General features: G+C 36.9%; 1 protein-coding gene across 1 annotated transcript in view; it reads right to left on the bottom strand.

Moving 5' to 3' along the window:
* Window positions 1-15,365: 15,365 nt before the first annotated feature.
* Window positions 15,366-22,190, bottom strand: part of LOC306871160 (thioredoxin reductase 2, mitochondrial-like) — a 30,785-nt gene continuing 23,960 nt past the window's right edge. Inside the window, exons 13-17 of the mRNA XM_079418886.1 lie at window positions 21,430-21,525; window positions 20,841-20,933; window positions 19,902-19,973; window positions 17,442-17,539; window positions 15,366-15,622 (exon numbers count right to left, since the gene is read on the bottom strand). Coding sequence (XP_079275012.1) covers window positions 15,499-15,622; window positions 17,442-17,539; window positions 19,902-19,973; window positions 20,841-20,933; window positions 21,430-21,525 — 483 coding nt within the window. The 3' untranslated portion in view covers window positions 15,366-15,498. The remainder of the gene's footprint in view (window positions 15,623-17,441; window positions 17,540-19,901; window positions 19,974-20,840; window positions 20,934-21,429; window positions 21,526-22,190) is intronic.

The raw sequence follows: 22,190 nt of genomic DNA, 5'->3' as shown, positions 1-22,190 counted from the left end.
GGAGGAGAGCTGTCTGCAGCGCTGCCTGAATTAAAAAAAAACAAGCTGCTTAATTTACTAAGCATTCAAGAAACCGGCGAACAGTTCTTTCTTTCTGCCTTTCTTAAAAAAAAAGGGATAAAATACATGTTAAAATAAATAACATATATTAGTATATTACTTAGGCCTAAAAAAAAAAAAAAAAAAAAATACTCTTTAAATTTTTACAATGGAGACCATAGTTTCAAAGAAAATGTCCATTATTAATTGTTTATTGCCTGTAAACACAAATACGTTTTATTTATTTATTTTTATTTATTTATTACAGTGGCGGCTGGTACTGAGTTAGCAATTGCTTATTAAATTCATAAAACAATATGTGGTATTTATAAGATGTTTTATGAATGTATTTTTGGTGGTTGATACAAAATTAACAATTTCCTATTCATAAATTAACAATCGGTTTCTGCTACTTTTTATTTGAATTTTTTTTTTAAATTTTTTTATATTTTATTTATTTTATAACTGAATTATCCCAGGTAAATTGTGGCAATGATTGGAAAATCATAATAAATTCATATGGAATCTCTTCAAATATTTAAGTATTAATTTTTATAGTTGTTTTTCTGATGACTGGTACTGATGATTTTATTATTATGCTTCCATGTAAATACTGCTATTATTAGTATACCACAGCACTGCCTTAAAATGAGAGCATGTCTGGAACCCATTGAAAAGGAATCAAGGGCAATATGAACAGCCCCCTGCTGCAGAGCAGCGACTCAGTAAACAGCTCAATCCTTTTTGTTTCCCTCCTCGATTTCATCCGTCCTCTAATTGAGAAAACGGGATCCAGTCTAATCCACTGAGCACATAGCGGCCTTTCATAGCTGCACCGGGTGAGAGAGGGACCTTTATTTGTAGGTTTGGATCATGGAGAAGAGGTTTCAGTCTGAGCAAAAAGATTAGATGTAACCAGAGCACTTTAAACCTCTTTAGAGGCCCTGGATTAGCTCAACTGAGGCTACTCCATCTCTCCATGCATCTCTCTTAAAGGAGACAATGAGATCCACAAGGACACAGGTGCTGCACACAACGCTGAAGGAATGTCAGGCCATCTACAGATGAGGAAATTTAAAGCATCAATACATTTTTTCAAGGTAGTTCGGAGAATCCATCGTGGTGAGAGTCTCAAACGGCTAGCTAATAACCTACTACTCTTTCTATTTCTGCAGTATGTATACTGTCATCAAATCACAATGCAATGAACGGCATTAAGAAAATTAAACTGTACTGAAAAATTACAACTAAAATAAATACTAAAATGGAAAACAACCATATTTATTGACAATGATCTAGAATATTATTGTTTGAAAGGTTTATTTTTGCTTGTGATCTCTATTTATGTTACTAAAGATTAGATCAAACAACAGGCAGACAGATAGAAAGATGCTCTTTTAGATATGAATAGTTTTTAACCAGACATGCAATAGCATACAGTGTAACTCATTAGTGTGCAGTGAGTAGTGAGCTCTATTCCATCAGTCAGTGATGAGATGCAATCAGTGTAAATGGCAGGCAGCAGGCACTGACCCTGCAGAGGGGGCCATCAGAGGCACATCTTCTGCTCGGGCCGGTCAGATGCCATGCCCCACGTAACCATGAATTATTGGTGCCATCTCACATTACCCACAATGCCAGTGAGGGAGCGCTGCGGTCTCCCTGGGCCTGAGGAGGGGGCCGGTGTTGTCCATCTTGATGGTGGAGAAGGAAAGGAGATCCCCTGGCTCTCTCTCACACAAGGCCATGTAGGTCAGTTTACAGCTCATCACTAAATTAGATAAGCTTTTAGTCAAACAAGCCTCTCTTTTAGACAGGCATGAACTTGATATTACTGATCATTATAAAAAGTAAATACTGCACACATCTAATGGAAATAATTGTACTGTACTATTCTACATTTAACACCTGTGCATCTATTTAGTGCTCTATTATTTAGCGATGACTGCTGAAGACATCAGCATTGCTCACTAGCACTAGTCAGTAAAACATCTTCATATACATTATTACAAACTATTTTAATAAAAGTTACTTGTATATTATGAGTTTATTTGTAACGGGACAGTACAAATCTAAAAGACAAAAATATGCATTGATGGTAAACGAACATTACATCACAAGCTAATTTGCATATCAGGTCCCTAGAAAGGCATTTATAATGTCAAAAAAGATTTAGGAAATTAGCATATTAGAATGATTTCTGAAGGATCATGTGACTCAAGACTGGAGTACACTCTTAAAAATAAAGGTGCTTCATGATGCCACAGATAGAAGAACCTTTTAGTCTAAATGGTTCCATAAAGAACCTTTAACATCTGAAGAACCTTTCTGTTTCACAAAAGCTTCTTTGTGGCAAAAGAAGGTTCTTCAGATTATAAAGAGATGGTTCTTTAACTGAATGGTTCTTTGTGGAACCAAAAATGGTTCTTCGATGGCATCGCTGTGAAAACTTTTGAAGCACCTTTATTTTTAAGAGTGTAATGATGCTGAAAATGTACATGCAGGAACAATATGTATAACACACACATATATAGATATAACGTGTGTGTCATTTGCACAAACCGATTACTCCATTTTTAACAATTTTCAAAAATCATGTTTTTTCATTGTGCTTTCCAACTAATCTCAATCAAATTGCAGTCGGGTTATTTTAACTAACACAATAAAAACGTAAAAATAAAAAGCAAAAAACATGATTTTTGAAAAAATAAAAAAAGTGATCCGTTATTGCAAATAAACTCTTCATACATATATATATGCATGTATGTGTGTCATACATTTTCTTTCTAGAAACTATTCAAATACTCATTCAATCAAAACTCTAGATGGTTATAATTGGCTCAGAAATAAGCAAAAATGAACCGAAAGAAGTGTTTACTTTAGATATTCTAGGTATGTTTGATTTTTTTCTCAGTTCAGATGTCTCTGTCTCCTGTGTTTGTGTTGGACGTGTCTGTGGCGTGTGGGTGAGGATCTCAGGGAGGGTGTGGATGGACTGCTGGGGTCTGGAAGCACCTGATGGTGTCAGTGAAAAGCAGAATGTAATAACACTGGTATGGCAGATCTCCTGCTCCTCCCTGGAGCTGCTGAAGGGGATGAGAGAGGATCCTCACAGCCTTATCTCTACAGCTCTCGCTGATGCCCTCGCTCTCAATGCCTTCCCATAACGCTGCACAGATGTCAAATAGTTACAGTAGCTTGGAAAAAATGTCTAGCGGCACTTGGTTTGATATTTTGTTATCTAATGCAACAGCATTTATTTTAAGTGTCCCAATACTTTATATTGTTTATACAGTTAAGTACCTTTAAATGGACACTTCCTTTCAGAAATGAACCACAAATGTATGAACGCACATCCACATTATATTCAAGTTCACATTCTGTTAATTATTTATATATAATCTTCAAAAGATTTTTTGTTTTTAAGGACCGTAAAATAATAATATTGTGAAATATTATTACAATTTCAAATATTTGGTGTCTGTTTGTGATTTTCTATTTTACCCGTCGTCAGTGTCTTCTAATTTGCTGATCAATGAACATTTATAATTACGTATAATTTTTTTTTTTTTTTTTTTTTTTAAACACACAAATATTTTTGTGCTGCTTAATATTTTGTGGAAACGTGCAATTTATCAGGATTCTTTGATAAATACAAACCCGATTCCAAAAAAGTTGGGACACTGTACAAATTACGAATGAAAAAGGAATGCAATAATTTACAAATCTCATAAACTTATATTTTATTCACAATAGAATATAGATAACATATCAAATGTTGAAAGTGAGACTTTTTGAAATGTCATGCCAAATATTGGCTCATTTTGGATTTCATGAGAGCTACACATTCCAAAAAAGTTGGGACAGGTAGCAATAAGAGGCCGGAAAAGTTAAATGTACATATAAGGAACAGCTGGAGGACCAATTTGCAACTTATTAGGTCAATTGGCAACATGATTGGGTATAAAAAGAGCCTCTCAGAGTGGCAGTGTCTCTCAGCAGTCAAGATGGTAAGAGGATCACCAATTCCCCCAATGCTGCGGCGAAAAATAGTGGAGCAATATCAGAAAGGAGTTTCTCAGAGAAAAATTGCAAAGAGTTTGAAGTTATCATCATCTACAGTGCATAATATCATCCAAAGATTCAGAGAATCTGGAACGATCTCTGTGCGTAAGAGTCAAGGCCGGAAAACCATACTGGATGCCCGTGATCTTCGGGCCCTTAGACGGCACTGCATCACATACAGGAATGCTACTGTAATGGAAATCACAACATGGGCTCAGGAATACTTCCAGAAAACATTGTCGGTGAACACAATCCACCGTGCCATTCGCCGTTGCCGGCTAAAACTCTATAGGTCAAAAAAGAAGCCATATCTAAACATGATCCAGATGCGCAGGCGTTTTCTCTGGGCCAAGGCTTATTTAAAATGGACTGTGGCAAAGTGGAAAACTGTTCTGTGGTCAGACAAATCAAAATTTGAAGTTCTTTTTGGAAAATTGGGACGCCATGTCATCCGGACTAAAGAGGACAAGGACAACCCAAGTTGTTATCAGCGCTCCGTTCAGAAGCCTGCATCTCTGATGGTATGGGGTTGCATGAGTGCGTGTGGCATGGGCAGCTTACACATCTGGAAAGGCACCATCAATGCTGAAAGGTATATCCAAGTTCTAGAACAACATATGCTCCCATCCAGATGTTGTCTCTTTCAGGGAAGACCTTGCATTTTCCAACATGACAATGCCAGACCACATACTGCATCAATTACAACATCATGGCTGCGTAGAAGGAGGATCCGGGTACTGAAATGGCCAGCCTGCAGTCCAGATCTTTCACCCATAGAAAACATTTGGCGCATCATAAAGAGGAAGATGCGACAAAGAAGACCTAAGACAGTTGAGCAACTAGAAGCCTGTATTAGACAAGAACGGGACAACATTCCTATTCCTAAACTTGAGCAACTTGTCTCCTCAGTCCCCAGACGTTTGCAGACTGTTATAAAAAGAAGAGGGGATGCCACACAGTGGTAAACATGGCCTTGTCCCAACTTTTTTGAGATGTGTTGATGCCATGAAATTTAAAATAAACATATTTTTCCCTTAAAATGATACATTTTCTCAGTTTAAACATTTGATATGTCATCTATGTTGTATTCTGAATAAAATATATAAATTTGAAACTTCCACATCATTGCATTCTGTTTTTATTCACAATTTGTACAGTGTCCCAACTTTTTTGGAATCGGGTTTGTAGAAAGTTCAAAAGAACAGCATTTATTTGACTTTGAAAACTTGTATAACATTATAAAAGGCTTTACTTTTTATCAATTTAATGCATCTTTGCTGAATAAAAGTATTAATTTTATTAAAAAAACAAAAACTTAAGCTTTCTTTTGAATGGTAGTGTATATATTTATTTTGATGAATGAGTTGACTGAAAATGACAAGTGAACAAAAACGCTGCCAACAAGCCTACCAAAAGAAAACAATCCTACCAAAGAATGAGTGTTTCCCTGATCTACAGCGAGAGAGATCGAGAGAGAATGAGGCAAGATCACTGAAAGTGTGTCTACCTCAGCCCTACAGCCCAGGGTTAATGTTGTGGCTGTAAAGTGGGAAGTATTGTCACAGCCTGCAAGATAAGGTGATTTATGACAAGTGTGAGGATAATAATCCCAGCGCCACAGGGCAGGGAGAGAGGACGGAGAGCAGGAGTGGAGGAGGGATGTTTAGGCAGGGATTTCTCACCACTGCGGACCTGAAGACTTGAGTGAAAGAACACAGAGCCACAATCAACGAGTCTTTAATCGCCTGAATGAGGATTGAATAGTGAGAAAGAGACAGAGAGCTGCCGAGATCAATCTGTATCTACATTCACACTGAAAGAGAGAATTCACACAAAACACGAGAATTCATCATCATTTCCTCACCCTCATGTCATTTGAATTTCTATGGAAACAAATGATGTTTCGCAAAAAAAAAAAATTTTTTTTTACTGTAAAACAAAAGTAAAAATGGAGGATGTCAAGCTGAAAAAACAAAAACACAAAAAGTTTCATCATAGTTGCATGCAAGGGTTCCAATATTTCAGTCAGTCATATATCATTTGAAGGTGTTTATGGTACTTTTGTGATTTTTTTTTTTAGCTTGACACCCCGTACAATATGCAGAAGATAGAAAGTCACAAACACTGTAAAAAAAAAAGAAAGGAAAGTTGAGCAAACTTAAAAGTTTAAGGCAACCAGCTTCAACAAATGTTTGAGTTTTCTCAACTTATTTTTGTAGGAGATTTTTGAGTTTTCTCACCTTCTTGCTGTTGAGAAAACTCAAAAACCTGCTGAAGCTGGTTGCCTTAAATTTTTAAGTTTGCTCAACTTTTTTTCTTTTACAGTGTAGGTTCAATTTTTAATTTCTAAGTAACCCATTCCTTTAATGACAAAAATGCAAGCATTGGATCCCACAACCCAATTCTCCCCAAGCATTCTTCCAGTAACATTAATAGAACATTTGTTCAGTCTACATCTTCAAAACATTGGCACAAAAATATTGTCTCCACATCATTCGTGGATCTTTTTTTTTTTAAGTTTTAATTGGATGTTTATCTAATTTTTTTTTAAATATTACTACTCGTTTCAGAAAGTTCAGAGAGCATTCAAAAGTAACAATCCCATAATGTTTGCTAAAATGTAACGTGTTCCCTTGAAGTTTGCATAACTAAGAAAAAAGCTTTTGGATGCTCTGCAGTGAATGGGTGCCGTCAGAATGAGAGTCCAAACAGCTGATAAAAACATCACAATAATCCACACCACTCCAGTCCATCAGTTAACATCTGGAGAACACAAAAGCTGTGTGTTTGTAAGAAACAAATCCATCAAGGCAAAATAACTGGCCAAAATAACAGTTCATAATCCATAATAACTCTTACTCCAGTGAAAAAGTCCATCAAGATGACTTTTTCACAGTAATAAGCTAAATTATCGACAGAGGAAATGCATCCTAAACGTCTCCACACACCAGCTACTGCAGACGGAGGTTTATGGATTGCTTAAAAACACAAATAAGCCTAAGTTTTCGCTGTTAAATTAGTGCTGCACATACACAAACAAAACACTTCAAAAATGATTTTCCAGTGAAGTGAAAGTAGTGCATGACTGCGAGCGTTTACTGTAAACGGCAGGATGGAGGTTTTGGAGATCATGCAGGTGATGAAGCCGTGAGGCACACAGGAACCAAAGCAGACAACACAAACAGCCCTCGCAGGTATGACGTAGCAAATCAAATGCCTCATTATCCCAGTGGCATATTTATACTGTTATTCTATTATGAAAAATAGTTTATTAGCAGACAAGCTCACTGTTTTAGGTGATTAGGGAGAAACAAATACAGAGGATTTCTGAGGCATTGACAGGTAATTTAGCACTTCTTATCTATTCAGCTTCATCTCACCCAATCAGAAACTAAACATAAAAAGCCTGTTTACGCATTTTATTGGTACGTCTGGCTCTTATAAAAATAAAAAAATTGCATTCATTGAAAAAGAAAAAAAATATTTTCACTCACAAATTGCTACATTTAAAAAATAATTGCAAAACGACATGTAACATTGAATTAAATGTAATATATTCATTTTATATACACACACACACACACACATACAGTGGGGCAAATAAGTATTTGATACACTGCTGATATTTCAAGTTTTCCCACTTACAAAGAATGGAGAGATCTGTCATTTTCATCATAGGTACACCTCAACTGTGAGAGACGGAATATATATATATATATATAAAAAACTAAATAAATCCAGAAAAATCACATTGTATGATTTTTGAATAATTAATTTCCATTTTATTGCATTAAGCAAGCATTTGATACAATAGAAAAATAGAACTTAATATTTGGTACAGAAACCTTTGTTTACAATGACAGAGGTCAGGCGTTTCCTGTAGTTCTTGAGCAGGTTTGCACACACTGCAGCAGGGATTTGTCCTGTAGCCCATCCCAGCCTTCTGCAGGTCTACAGTTTTGTCCCCAGTGTCCTTAGCTCTCTGGTCTTGCCCATACTGGAGAGGCTGGAGTCTGATTGATTGAGTGTGTGAACAGGTGTCTTTTATACAGGTAACGAGTTCAAACAGGTGCAATTAATACAGGTGATGAGTGGAGGATAGGAGGGCTTCTTAAAGACAAACTAACAGGGCCACGTTCAACCCCGAAAAACGGTGCAAAGCATTTATTAAACGGAAACGGTGGTTAGTTGAACACCCTGTTCTGATGACGCAAGAGTTGCAACTATAGCAGCTGAGCAGATCGTCCTTTGTGTTCTTTTTGAAGAATTTTCAGAGACTGATGAAATCGGTAAAAATACTGCAAAATACGCTCGATGTTACAGTCACTGTCGTCCAGAGTAAAAGAGAACATCCCGATCGAGTGAAGAGATTTGTGGACCCTGTGGTTCCTATTGTGATCCAACATTTGCCTCGCATTTCAGGATGAAAAGACTAACATTTCAGGTGAAGGATAATCCACTTATTACCTCCAAGACTGTGTTATGATCTATATGACCTTATTATTTTTATTGTGAGCATTAGGCTTATTATTATTATTATTGCTGATCACTGCTGTTGTGCCCCAGGTCTGTGAGAGCCACAATTCTTGCCGCTTGGTAGGTGATCAAACACTTATTTCATGCAATAAAATGGAAATTAATTATTCAAAAATCATACAATGTGATTTTCTGGATTTTCTTTTTTTTTAGATTCTGTCTCTCACAGTTGAGGTGTACCTACGATGAAAATTACAGATCTCTCCATTCTTTGTAAGTGGGAAAACTTTAAAAATCAAAAATACTACAAAGCACACAAATGAACTGGGCTTGGTGAAGTGTGGCTTAGTGGGTAAAGTCACCAAAAGGGGTTCAAACTTCATAAGGGACGATTGAAATATACATAATAAAGATCAGGTAGAAACATGCCCGTCTTGCAACTACATAATGGAGTAAAACATTCTGAAAAACTGCTGAACAAAGACTGCGTGATCTAACTGTGGACATGCAGCACACATCTGGCCTGTAATGAGAGAGTCTCCTCTCCTCTAACCTCCCCCTGAAGCATCTTACATCAGCAGAACCCTCAGCTCCTTACGTGTGACTGTTTACAACGGTATACAGTGCACTGCACACACTGTAAAAAGAGTTTTTAAATAAAATGTTTTATTGGAGTACATTTTACAAGAAAATATCACTTCACTTTTTGCATTTCGGAATTTCACGTTTAATTCAGTGTTACTTTACATCTCTTTGTAATTATTTGTGATATTTATTAGCAATTTATCAGTGAAAATTGTTTCTACAGCAAATTTTTATATAGTACACAGCCAATATATATACATTTTTTTCTATTTTATATATATGAATATTTGTATTTTTACTACATGTAATACAGTCTGCAAAAAGTTTTAATATTTGGTTTTAATAATTTCTCATGTTGAAAATAAAAAAGTTATTATTTATTATTGTAAGCGCACATAAAAATTATATTTGCTCCAATTAAATCATTACATTGCTGAAGACCTTATCCAGCACAGTATACTCTGCATATTGAAAATAAAATAAATTTAAATATAATTTACAGCTCGCTTTGGACAATATACACTACTATTCAAAAGTTTGAGGTCAGATTTTTTTATTAATTTTATTCAAGAAGTGCATATTTACAGTAAGTGCACATTGGTCTTTTCAACTTTACATTCATTAAAGTATCCTAGAAAAAATACATCACGGCTTCCACAAATTTAAAATATGTACAATAAGAAATGTTTCACCAAATCAGAATATTTGAATGATTTCTGAAGGATCATGTGACACTGAAGACTGCAGTAATGGCTCACACAGGAATAAATGACATAAAACCGTTTAAATTGTAATAATATTTTGCATTTTACTGTACTTTGATCAAATAAATAAAGTCTTTGGTGAGAAATCAGAGACTTTTTTCAAAAAAACTAAAATCTCACAGACTCCACAAACTTCTGAATGATATGCAACATGCTGCATAAATAAATAGAATAGTATGATATTTCACAGATTTGTAGCTATTTACACGCGTTGCACTTAGCCCACCCTCACTCACCCCAAAGATTTCTCAATAAAAAAGACCTCAGAAAAAGTGGATTATAATTGGCCCCTATTCATTTTACCCATAATCCCCCTTTTCTATGGCAATCTTTTGGCATATATGTTTACACAAGGCAGATATTTGTTTCTCCTCCCAGGGCTTTGGACACAAACGCAGGGCTGTATAAGCAGCATGAGCGTAAACCCGCCGCAGAAGGGTGATGAGGGCCGTCTGACTCGCATCCCAGCTCATACACACTGATTCCCACTGTCAACCCACAATAGCAGTGGATTAAGACACTAAATATCCACCCAACCTACTCTGACATGTTGACATGTTCTGCTAAGTGTGTTTCAGGGTGGATTTAGGTACATTTGTTCCATTTGGAAAGAGAAAGAAATGCTGAAAGCATGTCGCTGGTTAAAAAGGGCGCACTAGTCTTTTCTCTCAGTGGGCGACGAGGATGACATTCACCTTAATGGCTGAGAAGAGAGTTGGGAGTTTTAGGGGTGACAACGTTAAGAGTGTCAGGGTTTGTGAGAGCCCCGTCCTTAAGCAAACAAACGGAGAGGAATTTCTGCCATTGTTGTTGTGCAGCTTTGACTGACAGCTCGGCATCACAGAGGAGCCTGTCAGCGAAGACAGAGGGAGGTCAGACTGTGACCACCCCTGCTGAGAGAGCTGACCTTACACACACACACAGACATATGTACACACACACACACACACACGCGCATGCACACGCACAGACACACACACACACACACACACAGGGGCACATGCACAGACAGACACACACACAGACACAAACAGACAGACAGACACGCACACACACACAGAGACACATGTACACACACGCATGCACAGACACACACACACGCGCACACACAGACAGACAGACGCACAGACAGACAGACACGCGCACACACATGCACAGACATACACACACACACACACACACACACAGACAGACAGACACACACGCAGACAGACAGACACACACACGTGCAAACACACAGGCAGATACACAGACACATGCACTGAAAGACAGACAGACAGACACACACACATGCTGATTTGCTGCTCACGAAACATTATTATTATTATTATCAATGTTGAAGAGTTGTCAGCTGCATAATATTTTTGTAATTTATTTCAGAATTCTTTGATTAATAGAAAGTTCAGAAGAACAGCATTTATTCAAAATAGAAATCTTGAATCAAACGAATGCATAATTTTTACTGACTATTTTACTGAATCTAAAGTATTGGTTTCTTTGAACCCCCCCCACTAATATTTGAGGTTTATGCACTTTTATGTTCTCTTTTATGGTGTTGTTACTATGTCAAAGTCTGATAATATTTAAATAAATTTTAAGTTCAGTCTTTAACACCCTTCACGTAAGCGCAATTCAATGCACACTTGAAGTCACTGCCTATATAGAGTGCTCCAAATTAGTCACTTATAAGAATCCATGACAGTTAGGATGCCGCCTTTGGGGCAGTTTATGCATTCCACTGCTCTGCTTTTCCATTGTTTCTCTATGTAAACATGCCTTAAACAGTCGTGCTGTGCTCATGTGCTGCATCTTTTGCAGTATAAAAAGATGGCATTCAAGTTAAAAGTTAAACTTTTTTAAAAACCTGGCTCTCTATTTGTCATTTGACTGCCCTACGAGTAATTTTTTTCTGCAAATAGCCACACAGAACGTGTTGAAAAACAGGCAGAGAACCAACTGCAAATCCTTGTTGTTTTTTTGTTTTTTTTTAACTCGACATGCCTCAAAAATGCAACTCTCATATTGCAATATGCTGTAAAAAAAAAGACAGACATGACACAATGGCCAAAAATGTGCAATGCATATGCACATACGCCGACAATTAAAAAACAGTGTATATGAAATGCAAAGGGTGCTGCCTATGGAAATAGTAATCTGTGAGTTTTCACACAATTCACACCATCTGAAAGAAACAGAAGACAGAATATAATCCATCATTATTTTAATGGTGCGATTTGTATATCTTACTACACACAATTTATTAAATTATTCAGCGCATGGCTTAATGCCAAATCAGGCTTTTCTCTATTTACAGAAATAAATGACGCCAGGTGACATCAGACTCGCCCTCTCCAGTTTTGGCTTTTAGTGCAAGTCATCATTAGCTGGGCCCTTGAAAGTTGAACCCTGACCCCTCACTGTGTGTGAATGTGGAGATCGGAGCTGCTGTCTCAAGCTGGGTTACGTGTCTAAAGCACATTTCAGCTTTAATTTGAGATGCAACGTTTAAATTTAACATCAAAACTTGAGGATCATACTGGTAACATGACAATTACACTGGTGATAACATAAATATCTGTACACTTTAGAGAAGCATACAACCACATATTTCTGTGTTGTGTGTGTGTGTGTGTGGGTTGACAGAGCCAAGCTGTTGGTGGTAGTGTGTTGGGGTCAGGGTTCTTCAGTCAGCACCCCGTCCCTGAGTCGAGCACACGGTTCCCCTCGTTCCCATCAGCCCTGGGTACAAATAAACCTGGTAGCGCAGTGCTCCTCTCCACTCTCAGGCTCATTCATCAGAGCCAGGGCAGATTAGACTTCAAACAAAAACAAACTCCAGCAGCACCGATCTTCCACCGCAGACACTCACTTCTGAGTCTATGGCATTCTCCCATTCAAATTTACACGACGGGAAAAACTATACATATAACGACATTTAATTAAAGATACAGATTTTAGCGAATGCTAAAGGGACAGTTCATCCAAAAATAACAATTCTGCCATCACATTGTTTCAAACCTGAATGAGTTTCTTTCACAGGACACAAAAGGAAATATTTTGGAGGAATGTCTGCATACCAAAACTGTTTGGTTACCAGCTTTCTCCAAAACAACTTCTTTTGTGTTCTGCGGAATGACATCGGGGTGAGTACATGATGACAGAACTTGCATTTTTGGGCGAGCTGTCCCTTTAAGTATATGACATGGCCATTAAAATAAGGTTTCATATTCATTTTGAATATAACATGCATTACTACAGAACTTAAGCGAATTCAGAGACTAGCACCGGTCAAGGTGTTTTACAAGTTTAGCATATCTGTTGTTTCATTGGCACTGCAATTACAAATGCAAATGTCCCATTTTACCTTTATTATTTTATTAAACCATTAAAGGCATATTTTGGCCAAAAATGTAAATTCTGCCGTCATTTGCTCACCCTTGTATTCTTCCAAACCTGTATTTCTACTTCGGTGTAAAGGCTTGCATGAAAACATTATTCTGGTTGCTTTTTTCCATGCTACTGAAACATTCAAGCTGTAAGAATATGACAAAATACCATTACAGAACCATAAAAGCAGCTCATATGACTCATGCACTGCTTTCTTGAATGATAGTTTTGAGTGAGAAACAGAGAGACCTTCAAGCTTTTATTCACTTATTGGTTATTGAGTTTGAACTTGAGAACCGAATCAGTCCAATTTATCAACGAATCATTCAGACTGGCTTTCAAAAACAACTTTAATATCATTCTGTTCCTCACACAAACCAATCAAATGAGTTGACAATGCAAGGAATCCAGTGCACAAGTCATACGGATCACTTTTATGATGCTTTCTATTGTAAAAATAAAAAATGCAACCAGTATATTTCAAAATTCAGTTTCCTGATGAATAAAGATGGTTTGGATTGATATCAGACCGAGTAAACATGTTTGGATAAACTACCCCTTTAAGAAAAATGTAGCATTATAATTGCACTTGCACTTATATATCTATATATTTCAACAACGCACATATGCTTTTCATACTTTATCTGGTTTGAAAGTACACAGATGTCACAGATTTCCTGTCACAAAATGAATTGAACTTTTGGGAATAGGTGCAGTTTAACTTCCCTCAAAGCGGGCGGCAGCACCGTGGGCCAAAGCTATTAGCCAAGTACACAAACAACAGATAAGCTAAACCTATGGAGCGATAAATGCCCAGTAAGTGTTCAATTAATCTTAACATTCTGCCAGTGATTAACTGTGACTTGAATTCATAATGACTTCACAGCTCAGAGATTTTTATCCTCGCATGTGGGCGAAAAAGGAAGCTAACACTGCCACCTTCAGGCTTTACCTGGAGAGATCAGGAGCAGGAGAGTATGTTATTGTACCGTGGACTCTCTGCTCCCCCTGTGCACTGAAGTCCAGGACTAAACAAGCGCTCTCTTCTGTGTTTGAGTGACACGCCGCTCACCAAGTATTTGTCTACATCTCTGGGAAACGGGGTGGTGTCAGTGCAACGACGGGCCTATCCCATCCATCAGTGTCAGGAGCGGCGCATGACTAATGGACAGGAAGTACAGCCAGAGAAACAACAATATTTGCAGAATATATTTCAGAAACATTAGGCCACTTTCTCCAGCGTTTCTCATTTCAGCAAACTGTAACGAGGCCTTAATCCTGATTTATGGCCGTGTTTATCTGCTCGCAGAGGCGCTTCGTGTTGCTCTAACCTGGATCTGCGTTCTTATGCTGGAGAGCAAACATGAGGACCTTATTGGATTATCGTGAGCTGTGGTAAAAAGCTTGGACTTGGTTTAAAAACAATGCATCACAGAAGGACATACTTGTTAGCACTGACCTCCAGAATTATAATATGAAATATCTAGTGCTGACAAATGATTCGTTGTGATGAATCGCATGCAAAATAAAAGTTTTTGTTTACATAATATATGTGTGTGCATTGTGTATATTTATTATATATATATATATATATATATATATATATATATATATATATATATATATATATAAATAAATAAACTCACATGCATGTATATTTTTAAGAAAAATGTTACATTTATATATTAAATATATTTATATATTATATGAATATAAATATATACATGTAAATATTTTCAAAAAATATGCTGTGTGTATTTATATATACATAATAAATATACACAACACACACACATCTATTATGTAAACAAAACTTATTTTGCATGCGATTAATCGTGATTAATCATTTGGCAGCACTAATATAAACATAACATTTTTCTTAAATATATACATGCATGTGTGTCTATTTATATATACACACATTACAAATAGTACACACATGCATATATTATGCAAACAAAAACTTTTATTTTGGATGCGATTAATTGCGATTAATCATTTGACTGCACTAGAAATATCATATATTACACCGAAATAGATTTGGTTCTGTGGTTTAAAGGTCTCGGATTCAGAAACTGAGAGAAAGTCTTGCTGAATGCTTCCTGTAATTGCTAACTCTTATTATCACAACCTGTCTATTGGTTCCCGTGTGCTCGTGCTATCAGGGAGGGGATGCTTAACCTCAGCAGCCTGTTACTGTGGCGTCGAGACCGGAGCGTTTAGTGATGTTGAGTTTGACGAGCTCCTCGGCGCAGGTGGGGTGTATCCCGACCGTATTCCTGAGGTGCTCGAAGGTAAGCCCACACCTGTGGATAAAAACACACAGACGCTGTATTCATTAGCTATGTTTCCATCCAAAGCTCCGAATTAAATTTATGTGCAAAATTGGAATATTGCATAAAACATTTGCAAAAAAAGCAACGTTTCCATCCAGTGAGTTGAAGAGAACAAAATCGTCACTTCCTGATTAACTTGCGTTAAATATCACAAAAAACTATTTAATTTGCTGCAGTATAGTAGAAGGCACTATATATAATAATTGTTGTATAGAAATAAATTACGAGCTTCAGAGCACGCAGACTAAACGCAGTCAAATTATCTCATTTTCAGAGCCTGCCGTTTAGGAACGCAGTTAATTATAACGAAGCACTTTGACGAGACTTTGCTCAAGCATTTTAGAATGACAAAACTAGCATTTCAGATGCTATGCGATGCAATGGCATCAGTCCATTGGTTGGTCCAGTTTAAATGCCATCCCATCGCAAAATCTTTTTTGATGTGCATTAAATAATTTGGTAAAAGTGCTTCCATCGTAGTTTATGCACGTTTTCTTACTGGATAAGACATTTTTCCTACTTTTTTAATGTGCATTTTTAGAATTTATGCGCATCATTATGCTTTTTTTATGCAATATCTCAAAATGTGCATAAAAATAGGTGGATGGAAACATAGCTATTGTCAGTGGTCAGGGGGGATGGTGTGGTCAGGTGGGTGGGGGGGGGGAATCGGGGGTTACACAACGATTACAAAATTTGTCTCATTTCTAAAAAATTTTATGAAAAATTAGCCTTTTAAGTTTAAGTTTCTGGGGCCTGAAATGGAGGAATTTTGGTCAATATTGATAATTAAACAATATTTTGCTGAATGTGTTTTTGTGCCGGCACCTTGGCTGGTTTAGGTCTGCCATGGATAAATAATGATGACAATAAAACCGGCAGTAGTTGGCAGCAAGTCCCTGTTTTAATAAATTATTTATTGAATCATTCAAATCAAACAATTCAAAACGGCTGGTTCAATTAGAAACTAAACAAGTGAGTCCATCTGAATGGACCGCTGAATCACTGGCTCACTCGATCCGTTCAGAAACAGATTCATTCAAGGAACAAAACACCTTGCTGAACTGTTGTATAAAACTAATAGCACATTTGTGCTGATATTCAGAAAAGAGCATTGCTTGTGCAATGAAATAAGCAAAACAAAACAACTCATACATGGGTATTTTTTGTTTAATTGCTGGAATTATAAGGGCATTCTAACTGTATTCTAATAGGCTTCATTGCACAGTGAATGCTTTTGGACTCTCAAGATGTGTTTTTTTTTTTTTCCCCCAAAGTTGGATAATGTCAGCTCTCCTATCGTCTCTCAGTCCCTCACAGTCACACATAGGCTGCATTATGTCAGAGGGATGTCTTTAAATCATACCTTCTGTTGTCTTTTTAAAAAAATAACTTCAAAAGTTGCGCTTGAACCATTTTGCGTTAAAAATGACGAAAACTTGCTTCAGCTTGTGGGCAGCTTGTTACAGTACTGAGTTCTAATTGGCCAATCGCCGTTATTTAGTTTGTGAATTGTCATAAGTAGGCTAGAGAATTTTAACATTTCACTTGCATGATAAGTTTCACATAATACACAATTAATAATCAAAAGGGGATTGTAAAGGGGGATGGTGGTTTTACAGAGGGGATGCTTTTTGTCATCCCCCCACAATTCGAGCCCTGGCTATTGTTATTCACAGATTTGAATTGAAACGCAAATGTACGTGCAACAAAACAGACAACTGGCCGATATCAGAACAAATGAATGCAATGTGATTCTAGTGCGGGTTAACAGAGATGTGGAACTTACTGGAAGCCCAGAGAAAAGCCCTGCGTGACCTCGCCAGCGTTCGGCCCGGTGAAATGCAGACCCAGAACGCGCTGCTCTCCCTCCCGTAGACAAACCACCTGAGAAGGAGAGAACATGGATTTAGTTATTCGTTGATAATTAAGATCATTCAATTATATTCTGACAGAAATTGGTCCTTTTACTCATCAAGGATGCATAAAATTGATAAAAAATTACATTAACGACATTCATAAATGTTATAAATATCTATAGCGAATACGTTTTGTTATTCAAACTTTTGGAACGAACCCTACACAGCAGTGGTCCTACAAAAGGTCAACATCAAGTTACACATATCCACACATTATACTATTTTACTATCCCCTTTCAAGATATTAGCTACTACAGACTGATGAGCTTATAGAGCACTGGTCTCAAACTCAATTCCTGGAGGGCCACAGCTCTGCAGTTTAGCTCCAACCCTAATCAAACACACCTGATCCAGCTAATCAGGTCTTCAGGATCACTAGAAACGTCCAAGCAGGTGTGATTTGGAGCTGGTTGGAGCTAAACTGTGCAGAGCTGCGGCCCTCCAGGAATTGAGTTTGAGACCACTGTTATAGAGAAATATTTTTTTTTTCAATCAAAAAATGTCAAAATCTGTAAGTGTACTCAATACAAGCAACTGCAAAAAGACACTGTATTGCAATTTCTGAACTACATTATGCACTACAGCCATTTTCATGTGTGCTAAGGAAGGTTTAAAATCAGGTATTAGAATGATTCTGTAAAGGGTATGTAATAATTTATTTGTAAACTAAACAATGGCTGCTGAAAATGGGAATTCACAAGTAAAGATCAGAGGTAAAAATCTAAATGTATCTGATTCTTTCATACAGTAACAATATTTTACACTATTACTATTTTTGACTGTTTTGAACAATTAATTGCTATTTTAGTGAACAGAAGCATCAATTTCTTTCAAAAACTTAAACATTTCTTTGAATAGTAGTGTAAACCCTACATCAGAATTAGAGACCAAAGGCAGTGACTAAGTTGAAAACATCAGACCACTGAGAAATGAAAAAAACAAACATTTTAATTGCATTTAAAGGGGTCATGAACTGAGAAATCAAAATTCCCTTTATCTTTTGACATATAAGAGGTCACTATTATAAAAAGTTTCAGAACTCAAAACTTTCTCGTTAGTCTAAAAACAGCTTATATTGAAGGCAGTCTGCCAAAACGTCAGCTTTGATATAATATTGTGGATAAGCACCGCCTCCGCAGAAGATGATCAACACCTGCTTCTACATCACTGCCTGTTTAGCCCTGCCCACCAATTCTACATCACTGCCCGTTTAGCCCCACCCACCGATTCTACATCACTGCCCGTTTAGCCCCACCCACCGATTCTACATCACTGCCCGTTTAGCCCCACCCACCGATTCTACATCACTGCCCGTTTAGCCCCACCCACCGATTCTACATCACTGCCCGTTTAGCCCCACCCACCGATTCTACATCACTGCCCGTTTAGCCCCACCCACCGATTCTACATCACTGCCCGTTTAGCCCCACCCACCGATTCTACATCACTGCCTGTTTAGCCCCACCCACCGATTCTACATCACTGCCTATTTAGCCCCACCCACCGATTGTACATCACTGCCTGTTTAGCCCCACCCACCGATTCTACATCACTGCCTGTTTAGTCGCGCCCACCAATTCACACATGTAGTGTTTACGGTAGAAGCAAATGCGCAGGTCTACACAGAAATCAAACGATAAAGATGCTCTGAAGACATCAAGACACTGTGCAGTGCCAAGTTGTGGGAAAAAATTGTATGCGTCGCCTTCCTACTAATCCCAACGTTAGGAAAGAGTGGATTAAATTTATTTTTAATGAAAATCCAGACCGCTTCAGTAAGAACTTTGTCCTTTGCTCACTTCATTTTACCGTGGATTCATTTACAAACAAGGCACAATTCGACGCAGGATTTCAAGGATTGAAACTAAAAGACAATGCTATGTCAAATATACTGGATCCGACAGTAATATCGTAAACATAAGTGTAATTAGGGGGGACAAAACAGGACTGAAAATAGCCCCTTACTTCTAAATTATGTTTTTTGATGTAAAAATCATGACAACATTATAAGTGGACCTCAAAGAAAAGCACAAAATAATTGTGTGTCAGTAGGAAATATCAGTTTACGTTTCCAAACATTCGTTTAGCCATTAATTGTAACAATCCAGTGAGATCTCTGTGTGGAGCACTGGCTGTTGTCAGACAAAAATTTCACTGGATTGTTACAATTAATGGCTAAACGAATGTTTGGAAACGTAAACTGATATTTCCTACTGACACACGACAGCACAAAAGATAGAAATAACTGACATAAAACCATTTTTTAGCTGCTGAAAATACTAGTGTTGTAATCATTTTGGCCACCACTGTATATATTTCTTTTAAAGTACCTTTATGTAGCACTGAGTGGCATCTCTCTCAGACACGGTGAACTCCAGGGGTTTGTAGAAGGCATGGTACACCTGTTAAACCAGACAACACAAAAACTATGATGCACCAACAACAACATCATTTCCTGCATCCTCAACCACTTGAGCTCGTCATTTTAGACAAGCACTTGGAAACAAGTCCTGCTACTGTTATGGTTTGTGTCCGTGTTGCTGCTTTAAACATTTTTGGGGTGCTGAAATCATACATATTGAGCACGTTTAAGAGCGAGCGTGCTGACACACGTTGCTCACAGCTGTGAGGGCCAATGAGATGCTAGGTTTTTGATCATCTCTCATCAACCTCTACAAGCATCAGTCAGCCCTCTTGCGCACCTGTCAATCAAACCAGAGGCACACCCCTTTCCGAATGCTTTAGGGCCACGCAGGTGTGCGAGGGCCCACTATACACGTACACAAATGCACGGATACAGTAGACAGCACTCGCATAATAAATCCATATCAAGAGCATTTTTTCATATTTTAAATTTTGCATGCATGCTCAGTAGTAGTAGTATTTAATGCCATGTCAGCATCTTAGGCTATTTTAATTACAAAAAAATAAATAAAAATACAAGTATAACAAATACAATAAAAACCAACAAACACGAGTTATATTAGACAAGATCTTTTAGTTGATGCATGCATGTTCAAAGGAATTGTAAAATGGCTTAAACACAAACATGTTGCCACACTTCAGTTACTAAAAAACTTCTGTGCTTGCTTGGCAAATGTACAGAGACCACGGTTAGGATAATAAACTATATTACTTGGTGGAAGAAAAGTTTACTGCTATTATTAATGATGTATTGAACATTTATTCATATTGCTGCTGTTGCCATTTTATATATTGCACTTAATGCTGTGTCTAACAGCACCCATGGTAAAATTGCTGTATTTTACCTCAATCTGGTCTTTGCCATGTCTCCTTTCAGCTTCTTCTTCAGACAGACCTACACAGCCGTACTCTAGTGGAGTGAACACTGTAGTGGCCACCTGCACGCGCACACACACACACACACGCGCACACACACACACACACACACAGTATGCAAAAGACTCAAGCAAGCTAATCAGCATACAAAAAACAATTTAACTGAAGAAGATTCATAATTATCATTTTTGTTTTTAGTAAAAACACAAAACAAAGTGAGAGAAGCACTAGAAAATTAAAACTCACAAAATGGGACATTTCAAATACATTTTTCTTAAAGATAAATCAAAATAATTTTTGTTGCACTAAGATGTTATTTTCATGACAATATCCTCACAGTTAATTCAATAGTTTTTTTTGTAATTCCTGTTATCCTCAAAGATTACGATTACATTATCAAAAGATACTGTAACAAGAATATTTTTTAAATAAATCAGCATAAATATTAATTTTTTTTTGTATTATGTAATTTTTTTGTAATTGTGTTAATTGTATTTAATAAAAATGTGACTTTTAAAAATGTTATTTATTACTGTATGCATGTAACAGCAAACTCACATTCTCATAATTCATGAGCTCAGTGGAATGGCCCACCAGTCTGCGGGCCAGGAGCCTTCCGGCCTTAATGGCTGTCGGGGTCAACTCAGGACGACCCTGAAACAGAGCAGGAGTTGACACACACACACACACACACACACACACACACACACACACACACACACACACACACACACACGTTGTTACTGTTAACTAAAATTATTACAATTGTTCTCTGCTACTGAAATATGATTAAACTTCTTGGCTGAAATAAAAAAAAATATTATTAGATGAAAAAAAATTTAAATGAAAAATGTTTCCTTAGCACTCTATTCTATTGCTATTTAATGTACTGGTTTTCTTTTTCTTTCAGAAAAAAATGACTTGACCCTCTAACACTTGCACTCTCTGTTCTATTTGTATTCTACTAGTTTTCTTTTTATTTATCAAAAAAACAAACCCTCTAACACTAGCATTCTCTATTATTTTTCTATTCTATCTACTTGTTTTTTTATTTACTATTAAAAAAAAACGACCTTTGAAAAAAACGACGATTGTCCTCATTTGGAAAAAAGTGTGACTAAATGTAAATGTAACTGACGACTAATTGAAATAAATTATTAAGTTGAAGCCTACAATTACTAATCTAAAATTAATTAGAAATGACAAAACATAAAATTATTTATATAAGCTAAAATTTAAATTAAACTATAAAAATAAAAGCAAAATATGAATACTATAATAGTAAACTGCATAAATGATACTGAACCGCATTCAACGAC

This window comes from Barbus barbus (assembly GCF_936440315.1).
Source record: "Barbus barbus genome assembly, chromosome: 6".
NCBI classification, from domain to species: Eukaryota; Metazoa; Chordata; class Actinopteri; order Cypriniformes; family Cyprinidae; genus Barbus; species Barbus barbus.
The sequence above is the reverse complement of the archived record's forward strand: the minus strand, read 5'-3'. Positions and strand labels throughout refer to the sequence as shown.